Genomic DNA, 25,265 nt, shown 5'->3' on the forward strand with positions numbered 1-25,265 from the left:
AGAAATATAATATCTAAAGTCTTATCAATCAAAGCAGTTTGAATATGAAAGATAAAATATTTTGATGTATACATCCTAAACAAAACATGAGCAAATCAAATCAGCAATGTAAAGATATATAATATAACTAGGTATAATTTATTTCACAAATGCAAAAATGATTTATTACTTGAAAATAATGAATATAATTTACCATAGCAATAGGAAAAAAATGAGAAAAATTATGATTACCTCATAGATATAAAAATTTTTTTGATAAAATCTCACACCAATTTCTAATAAAAACTATTAGTGGCAGCACTGGCTGGTTGACTCAGTGGTAGAACATCAGCCCAGCATGTGGAAGTCCTGGGTTGGATTCCCAGTCAGGGCACCGAGGAGAAGCGCCCATCTGCTTCTCTTTCCTCCCCTCTCTCGCTTCTCTCTCTCTCTCTCTCTCTCTCTCTCTCTCTCTCTCTCTCTCTTCCCCACCTGAAGCCATGGCTCAATTGTAGTGATTGGACCCAGGCGCTGAGGATGGCTCCATGGCCTCTGCCTCAGGCGCTAAGAGCTCGGTTGATGAGCAATGGAGCAATGCCCCAGATGAGCAATGGAGCAATGCCCCAGATGAGCAGAGTATCGCACCCTAGTGGGCTTGCTGGGTGAATACTGGTGGAAGTGCATGTGGAAATCTGTCTCTGCCTCCTCTCCTCTTACTGAATCAAAAAAAAATGTTTAAAAGAAAACTGTTAGCTAACAGAAATATAAAGGAATGTGCTTAATCTGATATGAGTATCTACAAAAGAAATTTTACATTTTAATTTTTAATTCTGTATCTTGATGATTATTGTTTTCTCTATTATAGAGAATTCCATAGTTTATATATTAATTTCTGTATTAATGGACATTTAAAGAGTTTTCAACTTTTTCCTTTCACATATAAGTTGTAGTAAAGTATTTTCCTTTCTTAACATATAAATGTTTTTCTAGCAGACAGTAATGGAAAAGTGGAATTCCTAAGTCATGATGACTGTTCAAATAGGTACTACCAAGTTGCCCTCCAGATTGACTATATGGATTTATACTCTGCCACTGATAAATTGAGAGTATTATGGCTTTTTTTATTCCACTTATTATGTCCATTTTTTCATGTCCTTAAAATATCCTTTGCTAAAACTATTTTTAATACTTGCATATTGTTCCATGTATCCATGATTTACTGAGCCTTTTCTTTTGTTGGACAATACTTTTCATTTTTGTATTTTACATAAGAAACTAAAATGAACATTTTGTTATGCTAATCTTTCAGCACATCTGATCATCTTTGTATATGTAATAATACCTAGTATAATATCTCATCTATAACTGAGGACTTAGTATTCACTGAGTGAGTGAAAGTAACATCTTGGCTCTGTCATAACTATTATCTTTTTGCCAAACCTCCTTTTATCTGCTCCAGTATTATCCCTTACTTACTACTCCTGTACACCATGAGTATATTCTTCATGCTCTCCAAAGTATATCTTCTGTTGTCTGCTCTTAGCTTGTCTCATCTTCTGAAAGTTAGAGGCTCTGTTTCTTTCAGTCAGTGCTTACTTCCATCTTGCAATTCATTTCCCTGAAAGCATTTACAAAACATATAAATTATATACATTATTTCTCTATTTTGGAACATAATATCTGAGTTTTGACTGTGCAAGATAGAGTGTGCTTTGTTTAATGTTCATGTATGTTTCCCATGTCTTGTTCACTATACAGTTTATTGGGAGTGCTGTCTGATCATTTAAATGCAGAGATTGCTGGTGGGACAATAACATCTAAGCAAGATGCAATGGATTATATCACCTGGACTTACTTTTTCCGACGTCTTATCATGAACCCCAGGTAAGCACAGGGCCACTGTTTATTTCTGTTTTGCACTGAAAGAAACTATGTTTGAAAGTAATCATCTCTAAATTCAGATACATAACAAAAGAGTCGGAACTTTGGACATTCTAGTTGTATAAATTTGCCCTGACCACATAGCTCAGTTGCTTAGAGCATCGTCCCAAAATGCCAAGGTTGCAGGTTCGATCACCAGGCTGGGCACCTACAAGAAACTACCAGGCCCTGATTGGTTGGCTCAGTGGTAGAGCGTCGGCCCGGCATGTGGATGGCCCAGGTTCAATTCCCAGTCAAGGCACACAGGAGAAGTGTCCATCTGCTTCTCCATCTATCCCCCTCTTTATTCTCTATCTCTGTCTCTCTCTGTCTTTTTCTCTTTCCTCCCTGCAATCATGGCTCAACTGGAGCGAATTAGCCCTGGGCACTGAGGATGGCTCCATGGCCTCTACCTCAGGTGCTAAGAAGAGCTCAGTTGCTGAGCAGTGGAGCAGCACCTCAGATGAGCAGAGTATTACCCCCTAGTGGGCTTCCCAGTTGGATCCCAGTTAGGGCACATGCAGGAGTCTTATCTCTGCCTCCCCTCACTGTATTAAAAAAAAAGAAGCAGCAGCAGCTAGTGAATGCACAACTAAATGGAACAAATTGATGTTTTCCTCACCCTCTGTCCCTTTTCTTTCTCTCTCTCTCTCTCTCTAAAATCAATGAATAAATTTAATAAATTTTTTTAAATTTAAAAATATTTTAGATGTGTGAATTTGTCCAGAGAATCAAATGATGTCTCTGATACAATCACAATATATTGTGATATATATTAGAAAATGAATGTAATATATTAGAAAATGAATAATTATATGCATTTATTTCTTAGCTTATTTTAATTAATTTAGGATGTGCTCAAGGACTTTGCTCTGTCCTTAGAGAGACAACAAAAATCATTAAAAAATGTGTCAAACTACATGGCAGCAATTGACTTGGGTCAGTTGGAATTTAGAGAAGATTGAAGCTTGGGTTGTAAAGATGTAAGGGAAAAAATTTGTGAGGTATTTGTGAGGGACCTTAAGGACCCTTCAGAAGGAAATAAAATTCGGGAGGTTGTGGTAATGTCTTTTGACCCGGGATGTATAGGTTAGATCAGTGGTAGTCAACCTTTTTATACCTACCACCCATTTGTATCTCTGTTAGTAGTAAAATTTTCTAACTGCCCACTGGTTCCACAGTAATGGTGATTTATAAAGTAGGGAAGTAACTTTACTTTACAAAATTTATAAAGCAGAATTACAGCAAGTTAAAGCATGTAATAATAATTACTTACCAAGTACTTTATATTGGATTTTCACTAAGTTTGGCAGAATAAATCTTTATAAAACAACTTACTATAGTTAAATCTATCTTTTTATTTATACTTTGGTTGCTCCGCTACCACCCACCATGAAAGCTGGAACGCCCACTAGTGTGCGGTAGGGACCAGGTTGACTACCACTAGTTTAGATCTTCATTGAGCACCTATTTCACTTATTTATTGGATGTTATTTATACTAGATGCTGAGGCATAAAGACAAATGTACATCATCTGCAATCTTCAAGGACTAATCTTTTAATGGGGAGGGGTGAATACATAAATAATTACAATATAAATCGTAAGTGCTCTAATAGTACTGTATTTAAGCCTGTGAGAGTGAAAGCTTCTCAAAAGAACTAATACTTCAGCCAGATCTTGAATCTGGAAGAGTAGAAAGGCTAGAAGACCTCTATGGGCAAAGACCTCAGGGCTTGACAGTGTGTTCGCAGAACACCAAGAAGTTTGATGTAGTTAAAGCTTAAAGAACGTAGAAACAAGAAGATTGTCTTGGCCAGAGAGTGTGCCAAACCAGAGAGTAAAGGGCCTGTATTCCATGCTAAGGAGTTTGCATCCGATCCTATGGGCTCTGAGCCACTGGGAGTTTTTAAACATAGTTTTAACATCACCAAATTAGGTTTTATGTTGTCTCAATACTTAACAGCACTATAGTAGAGAATGAACTAGAATGGGGAGACATTTACAGCAGGGAGACCGGTTAGGAAGCTGTTTAATAATAGGGGGAAGATGAGTAGGTGAGTCAGACCTTAACAGGTTGAGAAGAAATGGAAGGAGGGCCAACGAGGAGGGACGTTCCTGGTGTAAGAGGAAATAGTAAACCACTGTAAGCTCTTCAAAACAGAAAGCATGATGAAAAATATAACTAAATCTTATCTGTTGGTACCTGAAAAAATTTGTTTTCCACCAACATTTCCACTTACATAGGTAGAAGGTTGAGGATATGGTGACAGTTTGCTCAGAGTTTCCTCAACTGTTGGGACCTCTGGATTAAGTACAAAGTATCACTTGGGAACATGACCACAGAATTATGAGGTCACCATTTAGCTCTGCAAATTTTTATAGGAAGTGTATCACAGGATTAGAATTGTGGAATTGTATATTGGAATAGACTTGACATGTACTCTAGTTAACCTTGTTTGATATTGAAGAAACAGAGAGTGGAAACAAAGTGGCTTGCTCTGGTTCCCATAACTACTTTGTGAAAAAACCAGGACCTAAAACCAAAGTTTCTGACTTACAACTCTTATTTCTGTAGAGCCAGGAAGGGCATGGTGTGTAATCATAAATATATTAATATTTTATAAGAATAGAGGCAATTAATGTAGTAGAAAGAGTTTTGAACTGGTTGTCAGAACACTGATTCTTGTTTCTTCACTACCCTTTACTAATTGTAACCTTGAGTCACTTCACCTCTTTCAGCTTCACTTTCTTGATCTGGAAAGTGAATAGCTTGCCTTACAGCATCATGTTGAGAATCAAATGTACGAATTAATGCCATTCAAAGTTTCCATATTAATTATGAAGAATATAATTAATGTTGATTAGTGAGCTGTTTTTCCTATACTCCCTTCCAGTTGCTTCCTTGGCCTCTACGAGTGATTTTCAACCGGTGAACTACAAAAGACACATGGTGTACAGCAAGAATTTTTAAAGCATGTACTGCCTGACTGTTTAGTCAGGGACATTGACCCCTTTTCCTTTAAACTGTCAAATTTTAAAATGACTACAGTTAACACAACGATAGCTGTCAGTGTGAGTGAATCAAAATTTTACCTATTTTTTGGTCAGATCATTAAATATATTTTTTGGTGTGCCACAAATTTTAGTAATTAGCTTATGTGTGTCGTGAGTTGAAAAAGATTGAGTCTACAATCTAGCGTCCAGTTTAGACACTGAGAACCCAGTCTTTTCTGTCAGTTTGTTTGATTAGCAAGCAGGGAATAATCCTCTAATACAAATTGAGTTCTTCAGAAAATTATAGTTCCTTACTGAATCTACAGATAGAATGAACTTTATATGTTCATCTCCTTTTTGTTTCTTTTTTTAATTAATTTTATTTAGAAAAATTTAATGGGGTGACTGACCAGTAAAAGCACATAGGTTTCAAGTAAATATTTCTATAGCATTTGAACTGTTGATTTTGTTGTGTACCCATCACCCAAAGTCTGGTCATTTACTGTCACTGTATATTTGTCCCTCTTTACTCCCCTCCCCCACCAACCTTCCTTCTCCCATAACCACTTAACTTCTATTTCTTAAATTTTTAAAAAATTATCTTTTCATTATGAAACAATTTGAGACTTTAAAAAATTGCAAATATAGTACAAAGGAGCATTGTATACCTTCACCCAGCTTCCCAAATGTTAACATCTTACAGGACCATGGTAAAGTTAGCAAAACCAGAAAATAAACATTTCAACAATACTATTAACTAATCTGTAGGCTTTACCGAGATTTATCAGTTGTCCCACTAATGTCCCTTTTCTGTCTAGGCTCCAGTTTAGTATCCTGCATTGCATTTAGTCATTCTGTCTTCTTAATTCACTCCAATCTGTCATTTCCTCAGTTTTTATTTGTTGGTTCTAACCTGACACTTTAGAACAGGGATCGGGAACCTATGGCTCGCAAGCCAGATGTGGCTCTTTTGATGGCTGCATCTGGCTCACAGACAATTCTTTAATAATAAAAAATAATAGCAACGGTAAAAATATAAAACATTCTCATGTATTACAATCCATTCATTTCCTACCGCTCATGTTCATGGTTGCGCATGGCTGGAGCCAATCACAGCTGTCCTCCGGGACAACACCAAATTTTTATTGGATAATGCCTAACGTACACGGGTCATTGTATGGCTCTCACAGAATTACATTTTAAAATATGTGGCGTTCATGGCTCTCTCAGCCAAAAAAGTTCCCGACCCCTGCTTTAGAACAATAAATACTGGCCAGTTATTATGTAGAATGTCCCTTAGTTTGGGTTCTGCTCGAGCATCCTCATCCCTAAATTCAAGTTTTGCCCTTTTTTAGAAGTGATGTTGTCTCTTCTGCTCTTCTCAGTGTATGATATTCAGAATTTTTTCTCCTGAGATCCTTTCTGTCTTTAAAATATCATCAAGATGTAGAAAACCCCAAACTGCATTACTCCAGTCTCCTCTCTGTAAAGTTAGTCTAATTTTCCACCTGCTTTCTGAATGTTCACATAGTTTTTTCACCATTATTTCAAAATCAACATGTCTGAAACCAAATGAATCATATATCAAAATTTTCCTCTAACCCAACTTTTTTGTGTTAATGTTATTATTGGTATCTTGGTAGGAATTTCATTGATTCTATAGATTGTTTGGGCTGTATGGACATTTTAATGGTGTTAATATTCCCTGTCCATGAACACAGTATATGCCTTGACTTACTTATTTGTATCTTCTTCAGTTTTTTTCTTCTGTATCTTATAATTTCCTGAATACAGGTTTTTTTTATCACCTTGGTTAAGTCTATTACTAGCTATTTTAATTTTTTGAAGCAATTATGAATGCTACTCTTTTAGTTTCCCTTTTTAATAGTCCATTATTGGTGTAGAAAAATGCAACTGATTTCTGGGTATTTATTTTATATCATTCTACTTTATTGAATTCATATATCAGTTCTATTATTTTTTTTGCTACAATTTTTAGGGTTATCTATAAACAGTATCATGTCATCTGCAGATAATAACAGTTTTGCTTCTTCCTTTCCAATTTGGATGCCTTTTATTTCTTCTTATTATTTAATTGTTATGGCTACTCCTTCCAGTACTATGTTGAAAAAGTGATAAAAGCAGGCATCCCTATATTCTTCCTGATTTTAAGAGGAAATGTAGTTTTTTGCCAGCTGAGTGTGATGTTGGCTGTGGATTTATCATGTATGGCCTTTATTGCATTGATTTATATTCCCTCTATCCCCACTTTGCTGAGAGTTTTGACATAAATGGGTGCCTAAAAAGACCAAGACTTAGCTGCATGAAGTGGGGGGGGGGGGGCTCTGTCCGGTTAGGCGTGCGAGAGGAAAATGTGTTCTAAAGGCCCACAACTCAGTCTGTCCCAGATTCTTCCGGCAGGAGCCTAAGTTTAGCAGAGGGGACTGCTGGGAATACAGATGATAGAACTAATCAATATCCTGTGAAGGGGAGGTGGTGGGGGTTATGGCCTCCATCCAGAACCACACAACTCAATCCATTTCAGATTTGGCCAAGACTTCAGTAGGGCAGAGCCACTAGGAGCTAGACAGGTTGGGCCTCTGTAGCCCAGAAGGTGGGTATGCCAGAAGCCCAGAGAGTGGTGCTAGCAGATCTCCCCTGAGTGAAAGCTCCTTTCAAGTTCATGGGAAACTGGAGAGAATGGCTTCTACCTCAAAGCCACAAAGTTCAGTCACTGACACCCCCTAAGTCTGCCCAGACCTCTCCACCATGGCAAAGACAGCTGACTCCTCAGCAGGGCCTAGGCTCCACAGGGTAGGATGAAAGAGAGGCCAGAGTGTAAGGTTATTGCAGCGGTTCTCAATCTGTGGGTCGCGATGGCTTTAGGCGGCCCCTGTGTTTTGGTCGTTCGACTCCCGCCGGGGTCGCAACCCACAGGTTGAGAACCGCTGGGTTATTGCTTTCCCCCAGGATGATACCACAGAAAGGGAATTGCTCCGCCAAGAAAGATGATGTCTGTATGGGAAAGTGAATGACTCAGCCAGGTATCCTGGCAGCTTTCTCTCCAGCTCTCTCCCTAGAGCCACAGACCCCACACTCACTTCACTCAATGCTAGTCTGTTCTGCCGTCCCACCACCAGAGCCCGGGGTGAGAGGCTGTGAATGCAATTTTGTGTTTTGGCCTTTTAAGAGGGCTCCTGTGTCTCTAGCAGACTCCTGCCTCTCTTTGACAGGCAGAAACCCCGCTGCTTTTCACAGCCAGGTGTTATGTGGGCACATCTTACTGGCTCTGGTGCTCTGGGCTGGGGATCCCCAGTTGGGGTTTAGACTGCATGCTTCTCAGGGGTTACCCACCAAAGCTAAGTATCCCTCCTGAGGCCATGGGAGTGAAGCCAGCCCTTTCTGCATCTTTGTCCTTCCTGCTAGTCTCAGTGTGGCTTCTTCTGTAAATACTTGGTTACAAGACTTCTGTCCAGCTAGTCTTCAGTTGGTTATTCTGTAATTTAATTATAATCCCACTTTGGTCCTGGGAGGAGGTGAGTATACCTTCCACCTACTCTGCTGCCATTTGGGGTCCTAGCTGCCTTCTCTTTAATAATATAATGGTGAGAAAATCTACATGCAATTATAATAAACAGTACTAATTAAGGGCAGAACAAGAAGTTTGGGGAGGTTAGCACAGTGGACAAATTTGAAATCTTGAGGGTTGTTACTTAAAAAATTATACCAAGCCTCTGATACCAAGAACTTCTTGGGTATTAACAACTTGGTGGATCTGATCTTATGTGTATAGCTCATGTAAATAAGTGAATTTTCCTTAGTTCACATTGCCTCACCTTCTTTATCTATGGCCATCTTTGCTGAGAGGAAATTCTGGGACTGGGAGGCAGAAGGAAACATCATCATTATTCATTGGCTTAGGGCATCAGTTGTGGCAGCTGCTTTTCCTTTCCTTTCATTGCTCCAAAGGAGAGTTAAGTATTTATCCCCCAACACCACAGGCAAAGGCATTAGTACAGAGCACAGGAGACATCAACCCACACCAAAGGACGTTCCTCTCACTTCTGCACTTTTGCTATTACTCTTCTTCCTACATCGAGTGCCCTCCCAAACCTTTATATCAAACAAAGCTTTAAGAGTCTGAAAACTTTAGTCATATATTAATAAATGCACTTGAATTAATTTCAGGAGGTGGTGGTTTATCTACTCTTGATTATCCATATCAAATGTGCCAGTTTCTGTAGTAGCCCCCTGTACATACTTTAAAATACTTGGCTAGGTTAAGACTAAACTTTCATTATTCTGAAGTAGAAACTGATGCCTGAGCTGTTACCATGTGAGTCCATAATAAGTCCAGTAATACATTTTTTAATAAAAATTTTTAAAAGAGCTATGATGGCATTTTCTCAAAAAAATTGAAAAAGCAATCCTAAAATTTGTGTGGAACCACAAAAAAGTCCAAATAGCTAAAACAATCTTGAGAAAGAACAAAGCTAGAGATATCACACTTCCTGGTTTCAAAGTATATGACAAAGCTGCAGTAATTAAAACAGTGTGCTATTGGCATAAAAACAAACACACAGATCTATGGAACATAATAGCCTAGAAATAAACCCACACATATATGGCCAATTAATTTATGACAGAGGAGCCAAAAATATACAGTGGGAAAGGATAGTCTCTTCAGTAAATGGTAATGTAAAAATTAGACAGGCACATGCAAAATAATGAAACTGGACCTCTATCTTACACTCTACAGAAAAATCAACTCAAAATGGATTAAAGCCTTATATGTAAAAACTGAAATCATAAAACTCCTAGAAGAAAATAATGAGCGTAAGATGATGAGTTCTTCAATTTCACACTAAAGTAAAGGCAGCAAAAGCAAAATAAACAGTTGGGCCTATATCAATCTAAAAAATTACTGCATAGCCAAGAACCATCAACAAAATGGAAAGGCAGCCTATCAAATGGGAGAAATTATTGCAAATTAGATATAAGAGCTTAATGCCTAAAATATAAAAAGAACTCATCCGATTCAATAGAAAAATAAAAATATAAAAACAAGAAAAAAACACAATTTGAAAATGGTTTGAGGATCTGAATAGGTATTTTTCAAAGATGACATATATGGCCAACAGGTACATGAAAAGGTGCTGAACATCACTAATCATAATGGAAATGCAAATCAAAACCACAGTGAAGTACCACCTCACACCTGTTAGAATAGCTGTTATCAACAAGATAAAAAATAAAATGTGTTGTAAAGGATACAGAGAAAAGGGAATCCTTACATTAGCTTGTGGGATTGGAAAAGAGTATAGAGGTTCCTTAGAAAATTACAAATAGAAATATATGATTTAAAAATGTGATTTGTCAATTCCACTTCTGGGTATTTATTTGAAGCAAATGAAGTCACTATCTTAAAAAGATAATTGCACCCCTGTGTTTATTGTAGTGTTATTTATATAATAGCCAAGACATAGAAAAAATCTAAGTGTTTATCAGTAGATGAATGTATAAAGAAGACGTGGTATGTGCCTATGTGTATATATACATATATATGTATACACACACACACAGTAGAATATTATTTCACCATAAATAGGTAATCCTGCCTGACCTGTGGTGGCGCAGTGGATAAAGCGTCCACCTGGAACGCTGAGGTCACCAGTTCAAAACCGTGGGCTTGCCTGGTCAAGGCACATATGGGAGTTGATGCTTCCTGCACCTCCCTCCTTCTCTCTCTCTCTCTCTCCTCTCTAAGATTAATAAATAAAGACTTAAAAAAAGAAAGGTAATCCTGCCTTTGGAACAACATAAAAATGGACCTTGGAGATATTATGCTAATTGAAATAAGTCAGACAGACAAAGATATTCTCTCTGATCTCACTTATATGTGGAATCCAACAAAGAAATAAAATAAAATGAACTTATAGATACAGAGAACAGATTGGTGGTTACCAGAGAAGAGGGGTAAGGGTAGGCAAAATGGGTAAAGGTAGTCAAAAGATACAAATTTCCAGGTGCAAGATAAATAAGTCTTGGGATGTAATTTACCACATGGTAACTATAGTTAATATTATATTTGAAAATTGTTCGAGTAGATCTTAGAAGGTCTCATCACAAGAAAAGTTTATTTGTAACTGTGAGATGAAGTTTGTTAACTAGACTATTTTTTATCATTTTGCAGTATATACATATGTCAATCGTTATGATGTACACCTAAAACTAATACAATATTATATATGTCAATTATACTTTAAAAATACTATGATTAGCAACTGTATTAGGTTCTGTTGGAAAGTAAGTACAATTTCTCGTCTCAAAAATCATAAAATCTCCTTAAAATGGTCATTTATAGCACTTAAAATTTAAATCTATATTTTTTAATTCTGTTCGTATTTATTGGATACCTGCTCTGTGTCAGGTACTATTCTAGGCATTTTGAAAATGCATTAGTAAACTAAACACAAAAATTCTACTTTCATGTCATTTATACTCTTTTAGCAGAGAAAGTAAATTTAAAAGTACATTAGAATGTAAAAAGTGTTTTGAAAAAAAGAACAAGGTAAAGAAGCTTGGGGAGCCAGAGCATGGTTTGAGTGGGGGAATCACGGTGGGCCTAATTAAAGATACGGAAGGAGGAAATGGGGAGACGTTGGTCAAAGGATACAAACTTTCAGTTATAAGATCATTTCTGTGGATATATTATACAGCATGGTGACTATAGTTAATAATACTGTATTTAAAAAAAACACAGTGCCATATTTGAACAAAAACTTGAAAGAAGCGAAGAAGTTGCTCACATGACTATCTAGAAAACATAGTAGGCCGAGGGAACAGGAGATGCTCTAAGACAGGCATGTCTGGTCTATTCAAGACGCAGCAAGGAGAAGGTGTGGCGCAGCAGGAGATGAGATTAGGGATGTGGGGTCAGTGGTAGTGTACAGGCCGTGTGGGACCTTAGAGACCGTGGTATGGACTTTGACTTTCATTCTGGGAGAAATGGGGTCCACTGTAGGGGTTTTGAGTAGAGGATTGGCAGGATATTTTTATACCATAAGACATGTCCATTATAATCATAAATGCTACAAATTATTTAAACCTTCCTGTTGAAAGATAGAAATGCTCTAGATTCATTTTTCTAAATCAGCTAAACAATTCATAAGCAACATATCAAGTCAAAATAATATAGAAAAGTTGAAAAATTAAGACTTGAAAGATATGAAGAAGAGTAACAAAGAGAATGCAATAGATGATTAAAATCAGACAAAACAAAATCCAATGCAAAATAACAAGCACCATCACTATAAAATTATAGTAGCTTAAAATTTCTAGGTAGATAAAAACATAACTTCAAAATATATAAAGCCAAAAACTGATTGAAATCCAAGACATTAACTGATTTGCAGTCATGTTGAAAGACTGTCAGTTTATATTCTTGTGTGTGACTGTGTATGCAAATATATACATATATGCATATAAAGCTATACATTTATGAATAAATATATAGACATACATATATATACATTTGTTCAAATATACATATAAACACATGTATGGTGCATTATGAAATATATTTTAAAGTGAGTTCTGGAATTAATTTGTGTGTTCAGTTTTACTTTCTGTTTTCCCTTGGGAAAGCTTTTAAATATTTCTGGGACAAAAAATGTTGTGGTAGTTTCAGCTGTCCCTGCAACCACTTTCATTATTTCTGTCATTATTACTGCTGCATAATCTGAACATAAAAAAACATGGCGCTGTAACAAATGACTTCCCAGTACTGACAGTTATAGCAGCAGCATTTCAATACTGATGAAAAATTTCCCAACGAAATCTCTGGCCAGGTTTACATAAACCAAAGAGGAAATGGCTGCCACTGTTCACATTAAATCCAAACTGTTTGCTGTAACTTTATCTATGTTTTACATTACAGTAAAATATCTTTTATTCCCAACTGGTGAAATGTGATCCTTTTTAAGATTGGAAAAAGATAACTTGAGTTTCATGTGTGATATTCCTGTTTGTCCTTTGATAAGATCTTTTAAAAATAATTTCTCAGAGTTCTACATTTGTATTGTTTAAATTTAATGAACTTTGTAAATTTTTATGATTGGGAGAGGTTTGCTATGACTTTTCCCAGTGGACTGCTAATACAAGTTAGCTTGTCTAGCCCATGTGCTAGATGCTGTCAGTATCAAACTGGCTTTGACTTTCACACCTCTCAGGGGACTAGTAATTGTTGTGTTCAAACAGCCTGTAATTGTGATCCCGCTGGCTTTCTCAGTACGCTTCTGGCTATTAGAATCATTAAACAACTCAGCACCTGTTAACAGCATTGTAAATATTCAACCCTGCTTGTGTGCCGGTTGAGTCCAATATAGAGAAATCTTACAGAGCTCAGCCTCATAAATTAGAGCTTCTGACAAGTCAATTATTGTGAAACTGGGTTTCTCTGTGAAATAAATGAAATAGCTCGCTGACAATAAAGGTAGGCTGTCTGTTTATGGCAAAGAGAAGATAATGACTTGATGATTCAGTGCAGTGAGCATGATAATACATTGTATTATTTATCCTTAATTAAACAGTTGTATAATATTTCTGTTTAAATAATAACTAAATTATAAATTTTGTACTGTGGAGAGTGCAACATGAAAACAGACCTTTTTATTTAGCTTTTGCTGCTTTTTCAAGTTAGTGGAGTGATTATTGAAATTATATGTAATGTTTTAAGCTAAATGTTTGTAATTATTTAGGCTAGAAATTGCATGATGACTGAAAAGTTCAGGTAATAGAAGTGAAGACCATTTAATGCTACTAATAAGACCATGTAAATATAGATTCCATCCTTTATACACAAAAATGTATCAAAATATGTTATCTTTCTAGTTTTTGTTACATAAAAAATAACTTCATATACATTTAGTTGTATTATTTAACAGTCTTATAAATTGTATGTCTAATTAAAATGTAGTACTATCTTAGTTTTATAAATATTTGAAAATGCTTAAAGTATCCTTAGAATCTCGGTTGAAATATTAACAAAGAATACTTGGTGAAAAACAGAGAAGTTATATCATTAACAAAACTAAATGCATTTTAGTATTTGTGTTGGCTGGTAAGAGACAAGTATTTTAATTATTGAGATTTTAGTGTTCTTGCTATTTTAACTAGCATTCTCTATATCTAAAAGCTATCACTTTGTGTAAATAAATAAAAGTTATCACTTATGCCAGAATGCCCAAAGAAAACAGTTTTAGGGATTTCTACATTCTAGATTCCCCCAAATATTGTAAGGATCAGAGTATCAATATTAAATAAATGTTATGTCAATTCAATTATTTACACTAAATTTTGTATTTCTTTTTATATGCAAGTCAATAAGAATGTTAGTGAGTACATTCATAAAGAACTCTACTAAAAAGAAATATCAATGGAAAATTTTAAAGTTATTCTGCATAAATATTTGTTATATTTAGCAAGTTAGATTATGGATAATATTTTAGTGTAGTTATCAGATAGTTTGCTGTAGCCTCAGAGGCATGATTTTAGTTGATTTGGTTTTTTTGGTAATTTATGTTAAATGTTTAAGAAATGTTTACCCTAACTGTACTTTATCTGTATAAAAGCTAGAAATTAGTCTAAAGATTTTTCCAATAGCCTTAAACTAACAAGAGAAGGGCTATTAAGCCATCAAAATATAAAAAGAAGTACTATATGATTTCAGTTATATGTAAAATCTAATGAACAAAATGAGCTAACATGCAAAATAGAGACAGGCTCATCGATAGAGAGCAGGCTGACAGCTGTCAGTGGTGAGGAATCTGGGTGAGGGGGGTGGAAGGATTGAGCAAGGAGGGAAAATAGAGAAAAACTCCTGGACACAGACAACAGTGTGGTGATTGCAGGGGTGTGTGAGGAGGTGGAGAAGGGAATGGGGGGATAAATGATGATGGACAGAGACTTAGGATTGTGAGCACACAATATATATATATAGTATATAGATATTAAATTGTGGACCTCTGCACCTAAAACTTGTATAATTTTGTTGACCAGTGTCTTCCCAATAAATTCAATTTAAAAGTCTTGTAAATACATAAAACGGCGAATAAAATAAATATAAAAAAGAGCCTTTCATCTTTAAAGGAAAGTTTTTATTATTAATGGTTTTAAATATTTTGCACCAAAATTATTCATTAAGTCATAAAATGATCAAGCTGGCATTCCAGTTATGTTTATAGGGGAATGGCTTGTGGTAATCAGTGGCAACACCCATGAGATATTTTATTTTCAAATGACATAACAAATTTATACATAAAAATGAAATTTTTAACTTTTTGTTTTTCATGGTAATATTTTCATAATGTCTTCCTTTTGTAATTTAATTATGTAAAGAATATCTTGATTCTTGCTCTGTAAACAGTACTATTTATTCAGTGTCCTGGACATATTTTCAGTAGTTTTTTCAATTTATAAATAATTTACCAATTATATTTGTCTAAACACCTGAAAAAAAGTGTTAGAAAATGTATAGGTTCATCAAACCAAATGTATGTAAAATACAGTAGTATGCCCCTTATTTACAGGAGATATGTTTCAATACACCCCTCCCCAAGCAGATCCCTGAAACTGGGCATAAAGTTTAATTTATAAATTAGGCACAGTAAGAGATTAACAACAGTAACTAATAATAAAATGGAAAAACTATAACAATGTACTACAATAAAAGTTATGTGAGAGTGATCACTAGTTCCAGGCAAACCTTTGCTTAAGTCTTTGCATATGCTCAGGACTTTCTGACACAACACGTTGCCATCAGTTAGAACTCATTTTCTTTTCATGTCTGCCACCCACTAATTTAACACGTTTTGTATCTTAACTAAGTACTTAAAAGTACTGTGGGCAAAACTTTTGTAGTTTGTAGTGCAACAGCAAAATTAACACAAATATTTTTTTCCTTCACAATTTCAAGGATACCAAATTTGTTATCCCATGCATTTCAAACCTCTGTTATTCAAGGGTCAATTAAAATTGGAATGGCTTTGGGGATCTTTTTATTTTTCTTAAGTGAGAAGCGGGGAGGCAAAGAGACACCCACTTGTATGCACTCGACGAGGATCCACCTGTCAAGACCACCAGGGGCGATGCTCTGCCCATCTGGGGCCCTTTGAAGCCATTTTAGTGCCTGAAGCGAGGCCATGGTGCCATCCTCAGTGCCTGGGACAGCTCACTCCAGTGGAGGCTGCAGAAGTGGAAGAGAGAGATAGAGAGAAGAGAGGGGGGAAGGTCACTTTTCCTGTGTGCCCTGACCAGGAATCGAACCTGGGACATCCATATGCTGGGCTGACACTCTACCACTGAGCCAACCAGCCAGGGTCTGGGGATCTATCTTTTTGATGGGGCTTTGAATGTCCAGAATTTTCACTTTCACCTCTAAAGCGGAATGCATTATTCTAACTAAATACTTCATCATTTTTCAGTATAGGGAAGTATTTTCTAAAGATTTCTAATGCTGATTTTTCACTTTCATATATGTAAGCTTAGATAAAAGTTTTTACATTTGTTTAAATTAATAAGAGCACTGGTTTCAATACTTATTCGTTCATTGATAAATATTTCTTTAATTCTGATCTATGGCAAGAACTTTTCCAGGAAAGTCAATAATTTCTCTACAGACTAAAATTAAAAGTAACCATTTCTTTTTCATGAAAATTAAAATCCTCAACATATAATTATGATGTACAGTTATTGTCTCAAATAAATAGCCTGTTATTAATTCTTACGCAGTGGATGGAGACTCTCATATTTGGTTGGACCTAGGCATTTGTGCTAACTTTTGTTCTAATGAAAGTATAGTCTGCCATGATTTAAGACCTGCTTTGTGTATTTTAAAATAAATTTTTATAGTATACTTACCCCAAATCTTTGCCTTTGAAATAAGAAAAAAAATAACCATACTTAACAGATAGTGGATTTCTTTAGGCTTCTCCCATTTGAGACTGTTACCACTTTCATCCCAAGCTTTGAATATCCCTTCCTAGTCCTGAACAGATGCGAAACCATTGCCCTGGGGTTTCAGTAATGAGTCTCTTCTCTGAGGCCACTTTCCATGCCTCCTCCTTGATTTGGATGGAGGTTGGGCATACAAATTCTTTATGCTGACTAGGGTGCAGGGCTTACCAGTAAGAATTAGAGATCTGTCATCACTGTGGAGACAGCCTGTTCCCAGACACAGATGTCTAGTGACTGTAGGGATTTGCCAAAAACCTCTGGGAGTCACAGAGAGGAGCATTCAGGTGAATTGCATGTCTTTAGGCTTTTTACTTGAAAAGTGTACAGAGTTAAATCTATATATCTTTTTATATATATATAAAATTAAAATTAAAATTAATGGGGTGACATCGATCAATAAGAGTACATAGGTTCCAGGTAAATGTTTCTATAGCATTTGACTTGTTGATTGTATTGTGTGCCCATCACCCAAAGTCAGATCGTTTTCTGTCACCTTATATTTGTTTCTCTTTACTCCCCACCCCCTGCCCCACAACCTCTTCTGCTTGGTAACCACTTCACTTTTACCTGTGTCCATGAGTCTCATTTTTATATCCCACCTATGTGTGAAATCATAATTCTTAGCTTTTTTGGATTTACTTATTTCATTTAGTATAATGTTCTCAGGGTCCATCCATGTTGTCGTAAATGGCAGTGTGTCATCATTTCTTACGGCTGAATAGTATAGTCCATTGTAAATAAGTACTACATCTTCTTTATCCAAGCCTCCATGGAAAAACACTTTGTACAGAAGCTTAGTTAGACTGCTTTGTTAGCCTGATGATGTCCTTTCCAGTATTTAGGATGACCTTTATTTCTTAAGCATTAAGAGAACAGTAATTGACTAAATTTCTTAAAAGAACTCATCTACCCCCAAAATCAGTAGTTCTTTGAGTTTGATAAAGTTACTGAAGATGGGGTTTTTTTTTTTTTTGTTTGTTTGTTTTTTGTATTTTTCTGACGCTGGAAACAGGGAGAGACAGTCAGACAGACTCCCGCAAGCGCCTGACTGGGATCCACCTGGCACGCCCACCAGGGGGCGACGCTCTGCCCACCAGGGGGCAATGCTCTGCCCCTCCGGGGCGTCGCTCCATTGCGACCAGAGCCACTCTAGCGCCTGAGGCAGAGGCGAAGGAGCCATCCCCAGCGCCCAGGCCATCTTTGCTCCAATGGAGCCTCGGCTGCGGGAGAGGAAGAGAGAGACAGAGAGGAAGGAGAGGGGGAGGGGTGGAGAAGCAGATAGGCGCTTCTCCTGTGTGCCCTGGCCGGGAATCAAACCCGGGACTTCTGCACGCCAGGCCGACGCTCTACCACTGAGCCAACCGGCCAGGGCGAAGATGGGTTTCTTAATAGATAAAATGGAACTGTTTATATGTAATATGCTTCTCACCCTTTCGAAATGTACATTTGTTTAGTTTGCTGTAAATGTATAAACCAAAGGAAGGCCACTTTTAACAATAGAAAGTATCTCTTTACCTGACTTTTTTGAGGAGGATTTAAAAAATTTTTTAATTTTTAGTTATATAGTAGTTGACAAAATATAACTTACAAAGTGATCACCCCAATATTTCAAGTACCTATCCAACATCATCATAGTTATTACAGTATTACTGACTATATTTCCTGTGCTGTACTTTACATCCCAATGAGTGTTCTGTAACCACCAATTTGTATTGTTTAATCCCTTCACTTTTTTTTACCCATCCCCCAAACCCCTCCCATCTGGCAACGGGCTAAGTTTTCTCTATACCTATGAGTCTGTTTCTGTTCTTGTTTATTTATTTAGGTTTTTTAGCTTCCACATTTGTCATTTTCTGTCTGACTTATTTCACTCAGCAGTATACCCTCTAGGTCCATCCATGTTGTTGCAGACAAGATTTCATTCTTTTTATGGCCGAGTCATATTCCATTGTGGATATGCACCACTTCTTCTTTATCCACTCATCTACTGATGGACCTTAGTTTGCTTCCATATCTTGGCTGTTGTAATTAATGCAGTGAATATGCTTTATGTTTCTTCAATTTAGTGTTTTGGATTTCTTCAGATAAATACCCAGAAGTAGAATTGCTGGATCCTTTTTTGACTCTTGTTAAAGCTTTGTTTTAAAGTCTATTTTCTCTAAGTATTACTGCCCTAGCTTTTTTGTTTGCTTTGTTGTTTCCATTTTCATGAAAGATCTTTTTTCATTTTTTTACTCTCAGTCTTTGTATGTCTTTTCGATCTGAAGTGAGTCTCTTGTAGACAGCATATGAAAGGGTCTTGTTTTGTTATCCATTCAGCCACCATATGTCATTTGATGGGAGTGTGGAAAGTTAGTATGTTTTTGATGTGATGCTGAACTTAATCTGCTTATCTTACATATTTTTTATGTATTCTCATTGTTCATCAGTGTCAACAAGCCTTCGTATTGGGAGTATTGATTGTTAAATGGAAATGCTGTTCACAGCTGCTTTATTTCTTTGAATTGCTGTAAATGTGATTATTTGTGTTTGAAATCTGAAAAGAAATGAACAAGATCAATGTGAAATTGAAGTTGTAACAGAAAATATCTTGAAATCTTGCTTATTTTCTAGCTACTACAACTTGAGTGATGTGAGCCATGATTCTATGAACAAGTTTCTGTCCAATCTGATTGAGAAGTCCCTGGTTGAATTGGAACATTCCTATTGTATTGAAATTGGAGAGGTATGACTAAATTACATACATTTCGATTGAAAAGTCTGCCTAGCTTTTTAACACTAGGGCTTTTGCTTCTAATGATAACCAAAAAATTGTTGCAATAACAACTGCAGTATTAATTACTAATTTTATAAATGTATGCACTTTTATTATACTTCTTGTTTATGTCACTTTATCTTTCATTTGAAATAGGATAATCGGAGCATTGAACCTCTGACATACGGCCGAATTGCCTCTTATTACTATTTGAAGCACCAAACAGTTAAGATGTTCAAGGAGCGTTTGAAACCTGAATGCAGTACCGAAGAATTGCTTTCAGTTCTAAGTGTGAGTTACATGTTATTATTGTGTTGTTTTTTAATGTAAGGAGATTATATTTTATATATTCCATACTTTCTCTTAAATTGTTCCTTAAATTTTTGCCATTCAGTTCCTCTTGAAATTTGGCAGAAACTATTTATGAAGTCCTTTCATCTGTCAAATAAGATCACTAAAGCAACATATCTGGACCAAGTTCCCTATAGATAAGGTGACCAAATAATGTATTGTCCAAACTTGGATCTTTCTGAGAATAAAATGGGGCACTATTAATATTTAAGCCAGGATAATAGGATAAACTGGGCTCTCTCCTCAGCAGCGAGGTGATCGCCCTATCCTTCAGTTTAATAATCTCTCTGTAATATAATTGAAAGCCTTTCCTATTGCTTCTTTAGGGTAATTCTTCTTGAATCCATTGTGTTATTGAAGTTTCTTTACATAAGATCCACATGATTCAGTTCTCTTAAATTAATACCAGAAAAGCTGTTTACAGCTCCCCTCATCCCTATCCCTCTAAAACAATACAACCAGATTCATACCATGTAAACATGGTAAACACACACACACACACACACACATACACACAAACAAAACACTATATTGTGTTCATTTTTGCTTTTTTGCCAAGAAGCTAAGAACTAAATTTAATATTGAAGTAATCATTAGGAGTATCTTATCTTTCTTTCTGCATACTACAGTATATATGCCTTATTTATTTATGTCTTTATTAAGTTTAGTATAATAGTTTGGCATATAACTTTATTGGCGTATTAGTCAGATGTATGTTACAAGTAAATACTGTGTATTATCTTACCCCTCAGGTGTGTTGGTGCTGTTTTATAAAAGTTGAGTACCGCCGGACTAGTCTGTATGATCCTTCTTTTATCAGTTCACTGATTCGGAGGTGGTTCACTTATTTACTAGCTTTTTCTACCTCTCCTCTTGCTTTATTATTCTTAATAGGCTTTAATATTCCATTAACAGTTTTTCACTTTTTCAGTGTTTTCCCTTTGAAAAACGAGTATAGATTTTGTATACAGTGTAGGACCAAGTACAGTTGTGCTAAGTCTAAAAATATTTATTAATGAATTGATGAATGGACAGCTCCTACAATATATTTAGTTTTTTATTGTTTGCTCTATAGAAAAGAGTAAAGGATTAAAGTAGAGGCAGTTATTAAAGAGATTTTTTTGTGTGTGTGTATTTTTCTGAAGCTTGAAACGGGGAGGCAGTCAGACTCCCGCATGCGCCCAACCGGGATCCACCCGGCATGCCCACCAGGGGGCAATGCTCTGCCCATCCGGGGCGTTGCTCTGTTGCGACCCGAGCCATTCTAGCACCTGAGGCGGAGGCCATGGAGCCATCCCCAGCACCCGGGCCAACTTTGCTCCAATGGAGCCTCGGCTGCGGGAGAGGAAGAGAGAGACAGAGAGGAAGGAGAGGGGGAGGGGTGGAGAAGCAGATGGGCGCTTCTCCTGTGTGCCCTGGCCAGGAATCGAACCCGGGACTCCTGCACGCCAGGCCGAAGCTCTACCACTGAGCCAACGGGCCAGGGCCTGAAGAGATTTTTTTTAATTAAAATTCATTTCTGAAGTAAGAGTTTTAAAAAATATAAAGAATTTGTTAGATCTGTAAGAATGAGGTTTTTATCATTTCCCAAAGAGCCATAAAACAGGATTTATCTGGGAGAAAGACAGTACAAAAATGGTTAAATAATTTAGGACTGCATCTTAAGCTAGTATCTGTAAGACTTAAGATACAATTTTTTCATATTTATCTACTTTGATATATTTACCTAATCTACTATGTAAAAGTAATTGTGTACCTTCGAAAGTCATAAACTATTAATAGCTACCACCTTTGAATGCTTTCCAGGTGCCAGGTTGCCATTCCTTAACACTGTGTGGATTCTCAACTACTGTACTATGCTGCCTCTTGTGTCATGAACACACACACACACACACACACACACACACACACACACACACAAAATGAGGTGGAGGATACTGAGGTAGAGGACAGAGATACAAAGTATGGCATGTCAAGATTAGTCGCTCATTATGTAAAAGAGTTTGCTGAAAACCATATGCCTATTACATTCTGTATTCCCCTCAACCCACTACAGTAGCCCAAAAATGTAAGGAGTACAAAGGCAATTAAGTCATTATTTTCTTTAGTCTTTCCTATGAAAAGTCATTGATGAGAACAAGAGTTCTGATCTGACCTAACCAGTGGTGGCACAGTGGATAGAGCATTGACCTGGGACACTGAGGTCCCGGGTCAGAAACCCCAAGGTCGCTGGCTTGAATGGAGGTTCACCAGCTTAAGTGCGAGGTTGCTGGCTTGAGCAAAGGTCACACTGACTTGGCTGGAGTCGTCTGGACAAGGCACATATGAGAAGCAATCAATGAACAACTAAAAGTGGCACAACTACGAGTTGATGCTTTTCATCTCCCTTCTTGTCTGGCTGTCCCTCTTTCTCTGTCTCTCTCTCTCAAAAAACAAACAAACAAACAAGAGTTTTGTCTACATCTTTTCAACTGCCTGCTTCTTTCCAACATTCACTGCCTAAAACCAGTTTCACTGATCTCATGGTATATTTTTATTAAAATAAAGTCAACGTCTTTATAATAACTAAACAAAACAAATTGTCTGCAAATAGATGTAAGATAATAAACTCAGTAATGAATTTACGTAAGTATTATTCACTGTACTCCCTTTAGAATTTCCACAGCAACAGTGACATAATTACTTTATCCTGTGGGTTTAGTCCAAGACACTCTCAACTTTTCATAGATAATGTCTAGGTCTGTAATATCTTAAAATTCTTTTTGAATCAAGATACTAGGACATTGGAACTGTGGGACTCACATTGACAAGGAGATCTGCAGCTGCCAGTGTTTTGTTAGTTTCTGGTCTAGGAATTATTCTCTATTTAAAAGAGAACATATGAATGCTAATGGAGAAACATTAAATAATAAAGCAAGATTGTATTTGAAGTAATTATAGTACAGTTTCTAGAAATTATTTTTATTGAGTTTTATAAATATATATATATATTTTTGATCCACACACAAGATTCCTAAATAATTCCTAAATAATCCAAAATTCCTAAATTCTAAGTAGCCTCATTATCTTCTCTACTCTGATCTTCAAAAATGCATATTAATCCCCCTGTGTTTTTGAAACAAGAAGGAAGCTAGAGATGGCAGCAGCTGTAGAGAACAGGAGACAGTAAGCACAACACAGCAAGACAAATAGTAGGGGTAGCATAGGTGCTTCAGAGGTCTGTTTCCATTGTCTTTGTTTTTGTTCTTGTGATCCTTAATAATGTCACATTATGTTTCTGAACAATTCAATAATATAACTTATTTACTTCAGTATCTTCTTTTACCAAGATACAGCCACTGATGTTTCTAATGTCATTTTAAAACTTTTATAAAAATATTAATTTTTAAGAGGAATTTTTAGTATTCCTGAGAAGATCACAACTGAAAAGCGTCTATTCTCCTGAGTATTTTTTTGAACTTACTATACTTTATTTATTTATTTATTTATGAAATTAAATTTAACAGGGTGACATTAACAAGAGTATATAGACTTCAAATAAACAACTCCACATTGTTTCAACAGTCGATTATGTTATATATCCATCACCCAAAATCAAATCATTCTCTTGTCACCTTATATTTGTCCCTCTTTATACCCTTCTCCCAACACCATCCACCATCCCCACATCCCCCTCCCCCTGGTAACCACTGCTCTCTTATCTATGTCCATGAGTCTCAATGTTGTGTCCCACCTATGTGCGGAATCATACAGTGTTTAACTTTTTCTGATTTACTTATTTCACTCTTACTGTAATAATTTTAACAATTTAAGTTTCTCATTATTCCTTAGGCTAAATATTATATTTAACTTTTGGTTTTAGAGCACGTGTGTGTGTATGTGTGTGTGTGTGTGTGTGTGTGTGTATTAATGATAGTGTTGAAATTATGTTTTTAAAGATTCTTTTTAGGTCTCTTGAATATGTTGCAGAGTAATTATTGCTGTCACAGAGAAAAATAATCTAGACAATAACCATAGCATGAATAAGAATATTAAAACATTAAGTTACTTTCAACAAGCATTTTAAAATACATAGACATTATTTCTTTTCAGTTGATATAAAAACATAGTTTTAAATGATGATCTCTGAGTTTTATATATTTGTAACTAATAATTAGTACATTTTTTTTTAGAGAAGATATATATTTTCCTTTAGAGAAGATATATATTTAGAATTTCATACTTGGCCAAAGAGTTGTTTTTCTTTTATTTAAATGAATTAGAATTCTTATTTTTTATCTAGTCATTTTTATATATTACTGTCTACTTTTCTAAAATAAGAATTAGAATTTCTTTAGAGTAGGGATATAATTTTATTCCCATATTAATATTTACCAGAAAAACATTTTCTTTAAAAAATAAAAGAGAACATATTTAATCAGATCATTTAATGGTATGCTTTCTTTCACAATGTTTTGAACATTGCAGACTTCCCTCTTAACACAGTGTTTCATAGAATAAGGTTGTCAGGTTGATAAAAACATTTCATACATTAGGTACATTTATACCCTATCTTGTGAATTCAGTCCTTTTTGTTCTTTTTCTCTATCATTTGGATAATTGGGGGTTAGCCTTGTGTTTTGCAGATTATATTGACAATATCACCCTTTTAACCAAAGAATGAAGGCAACAGGAAATTTCTGAGTTTAAAAATGAAAACCAAACTCTCCCAAATAGTAAGGAGCTGTGCTAAATTAAATTGGTCTAATATCTTAAGTAGATAGTGAAGTGTGCATAAATCAGATAGTTTGTTTTTGATATGTTACTCAACATTTGTTCATATTAAATTCCATCAGCTACATTCTACCCACAGACCATATATTGATTCATTCAAAAAATATTTATTTTGTGTTTACAATGTGTGATGCTCTTTCTAGGGGCCAGAGGTAAAAGATAGAATAGGGAACAGTATTGACAAATTCCATGTGTTTGTGTTAGTACATAGATAAACTATGGGCCATAGTAATAAACTGTAAAACATACTTGGGTCTTCTTACTATCTGAGGTCACCAGCTTAGTATGATGCTGTAAGAATGGCAGCAGAATGTTGCCCATCATCAAAAACAGTCTCCAAAAATAAAACAGATTACAGTATTCTGTCCTATATATTAATTTTCTCTATGCAGGAGATTTTCTATATACATTTCTTCTGGCCCCACATCAAAAGAGCATCATAGAGAATGTTTGAGTGAGTCCAGTTGAGTCACTCAG

General features: G+C 35.9%; 1 protein-coding gene across 1 annotated transcript in view; it reads left to right on the plus strand.

The window, feature by feature from the left end:
* ASCC3 (activating signal cointegrator 1 complex subunit 3) overlaps positions 1 to 25,265 on the plus strand; it is a 351,207-nt gene that overhangs the window by 241,351 nt on the left and 84,591 nt on the right. Inside the window, exons 34-36 of the mRNA XM_066358816.1 lie at positions 1,738 to 1,863; positions 19,523 to 19,634; positions 19,821 to 19,955. Coding sequence (XP_066214913.1) covers positions 1,738 to 1,863; positions 19,523 to 19,634; positions 19,821 to 19,955 — 373 coding nt within the window. The remainder of the gene's footprint in view (positions 1 to 1,737; positions 1,864 to 19,522; positions 19,635 to 19,820; positions 19,956 to 25,265) is intronic.

Source organism: Saccopteryx leptura, chromosome 1, assembly GCF_036850995.1.
Source record: "Saccopteryx leptura isolate mSacLep1 chromosome 1, mSacLep1_pri_phased_curated, whole genome shotgun sequence".
NCBI classification, from domain to species: domain Eukaryota; kingdom Metazoa; phylum Chordata; class Mammalia; order Chiroptera; family Emballonuridae; genus Saccopteryx; species Saccopteryx leptura.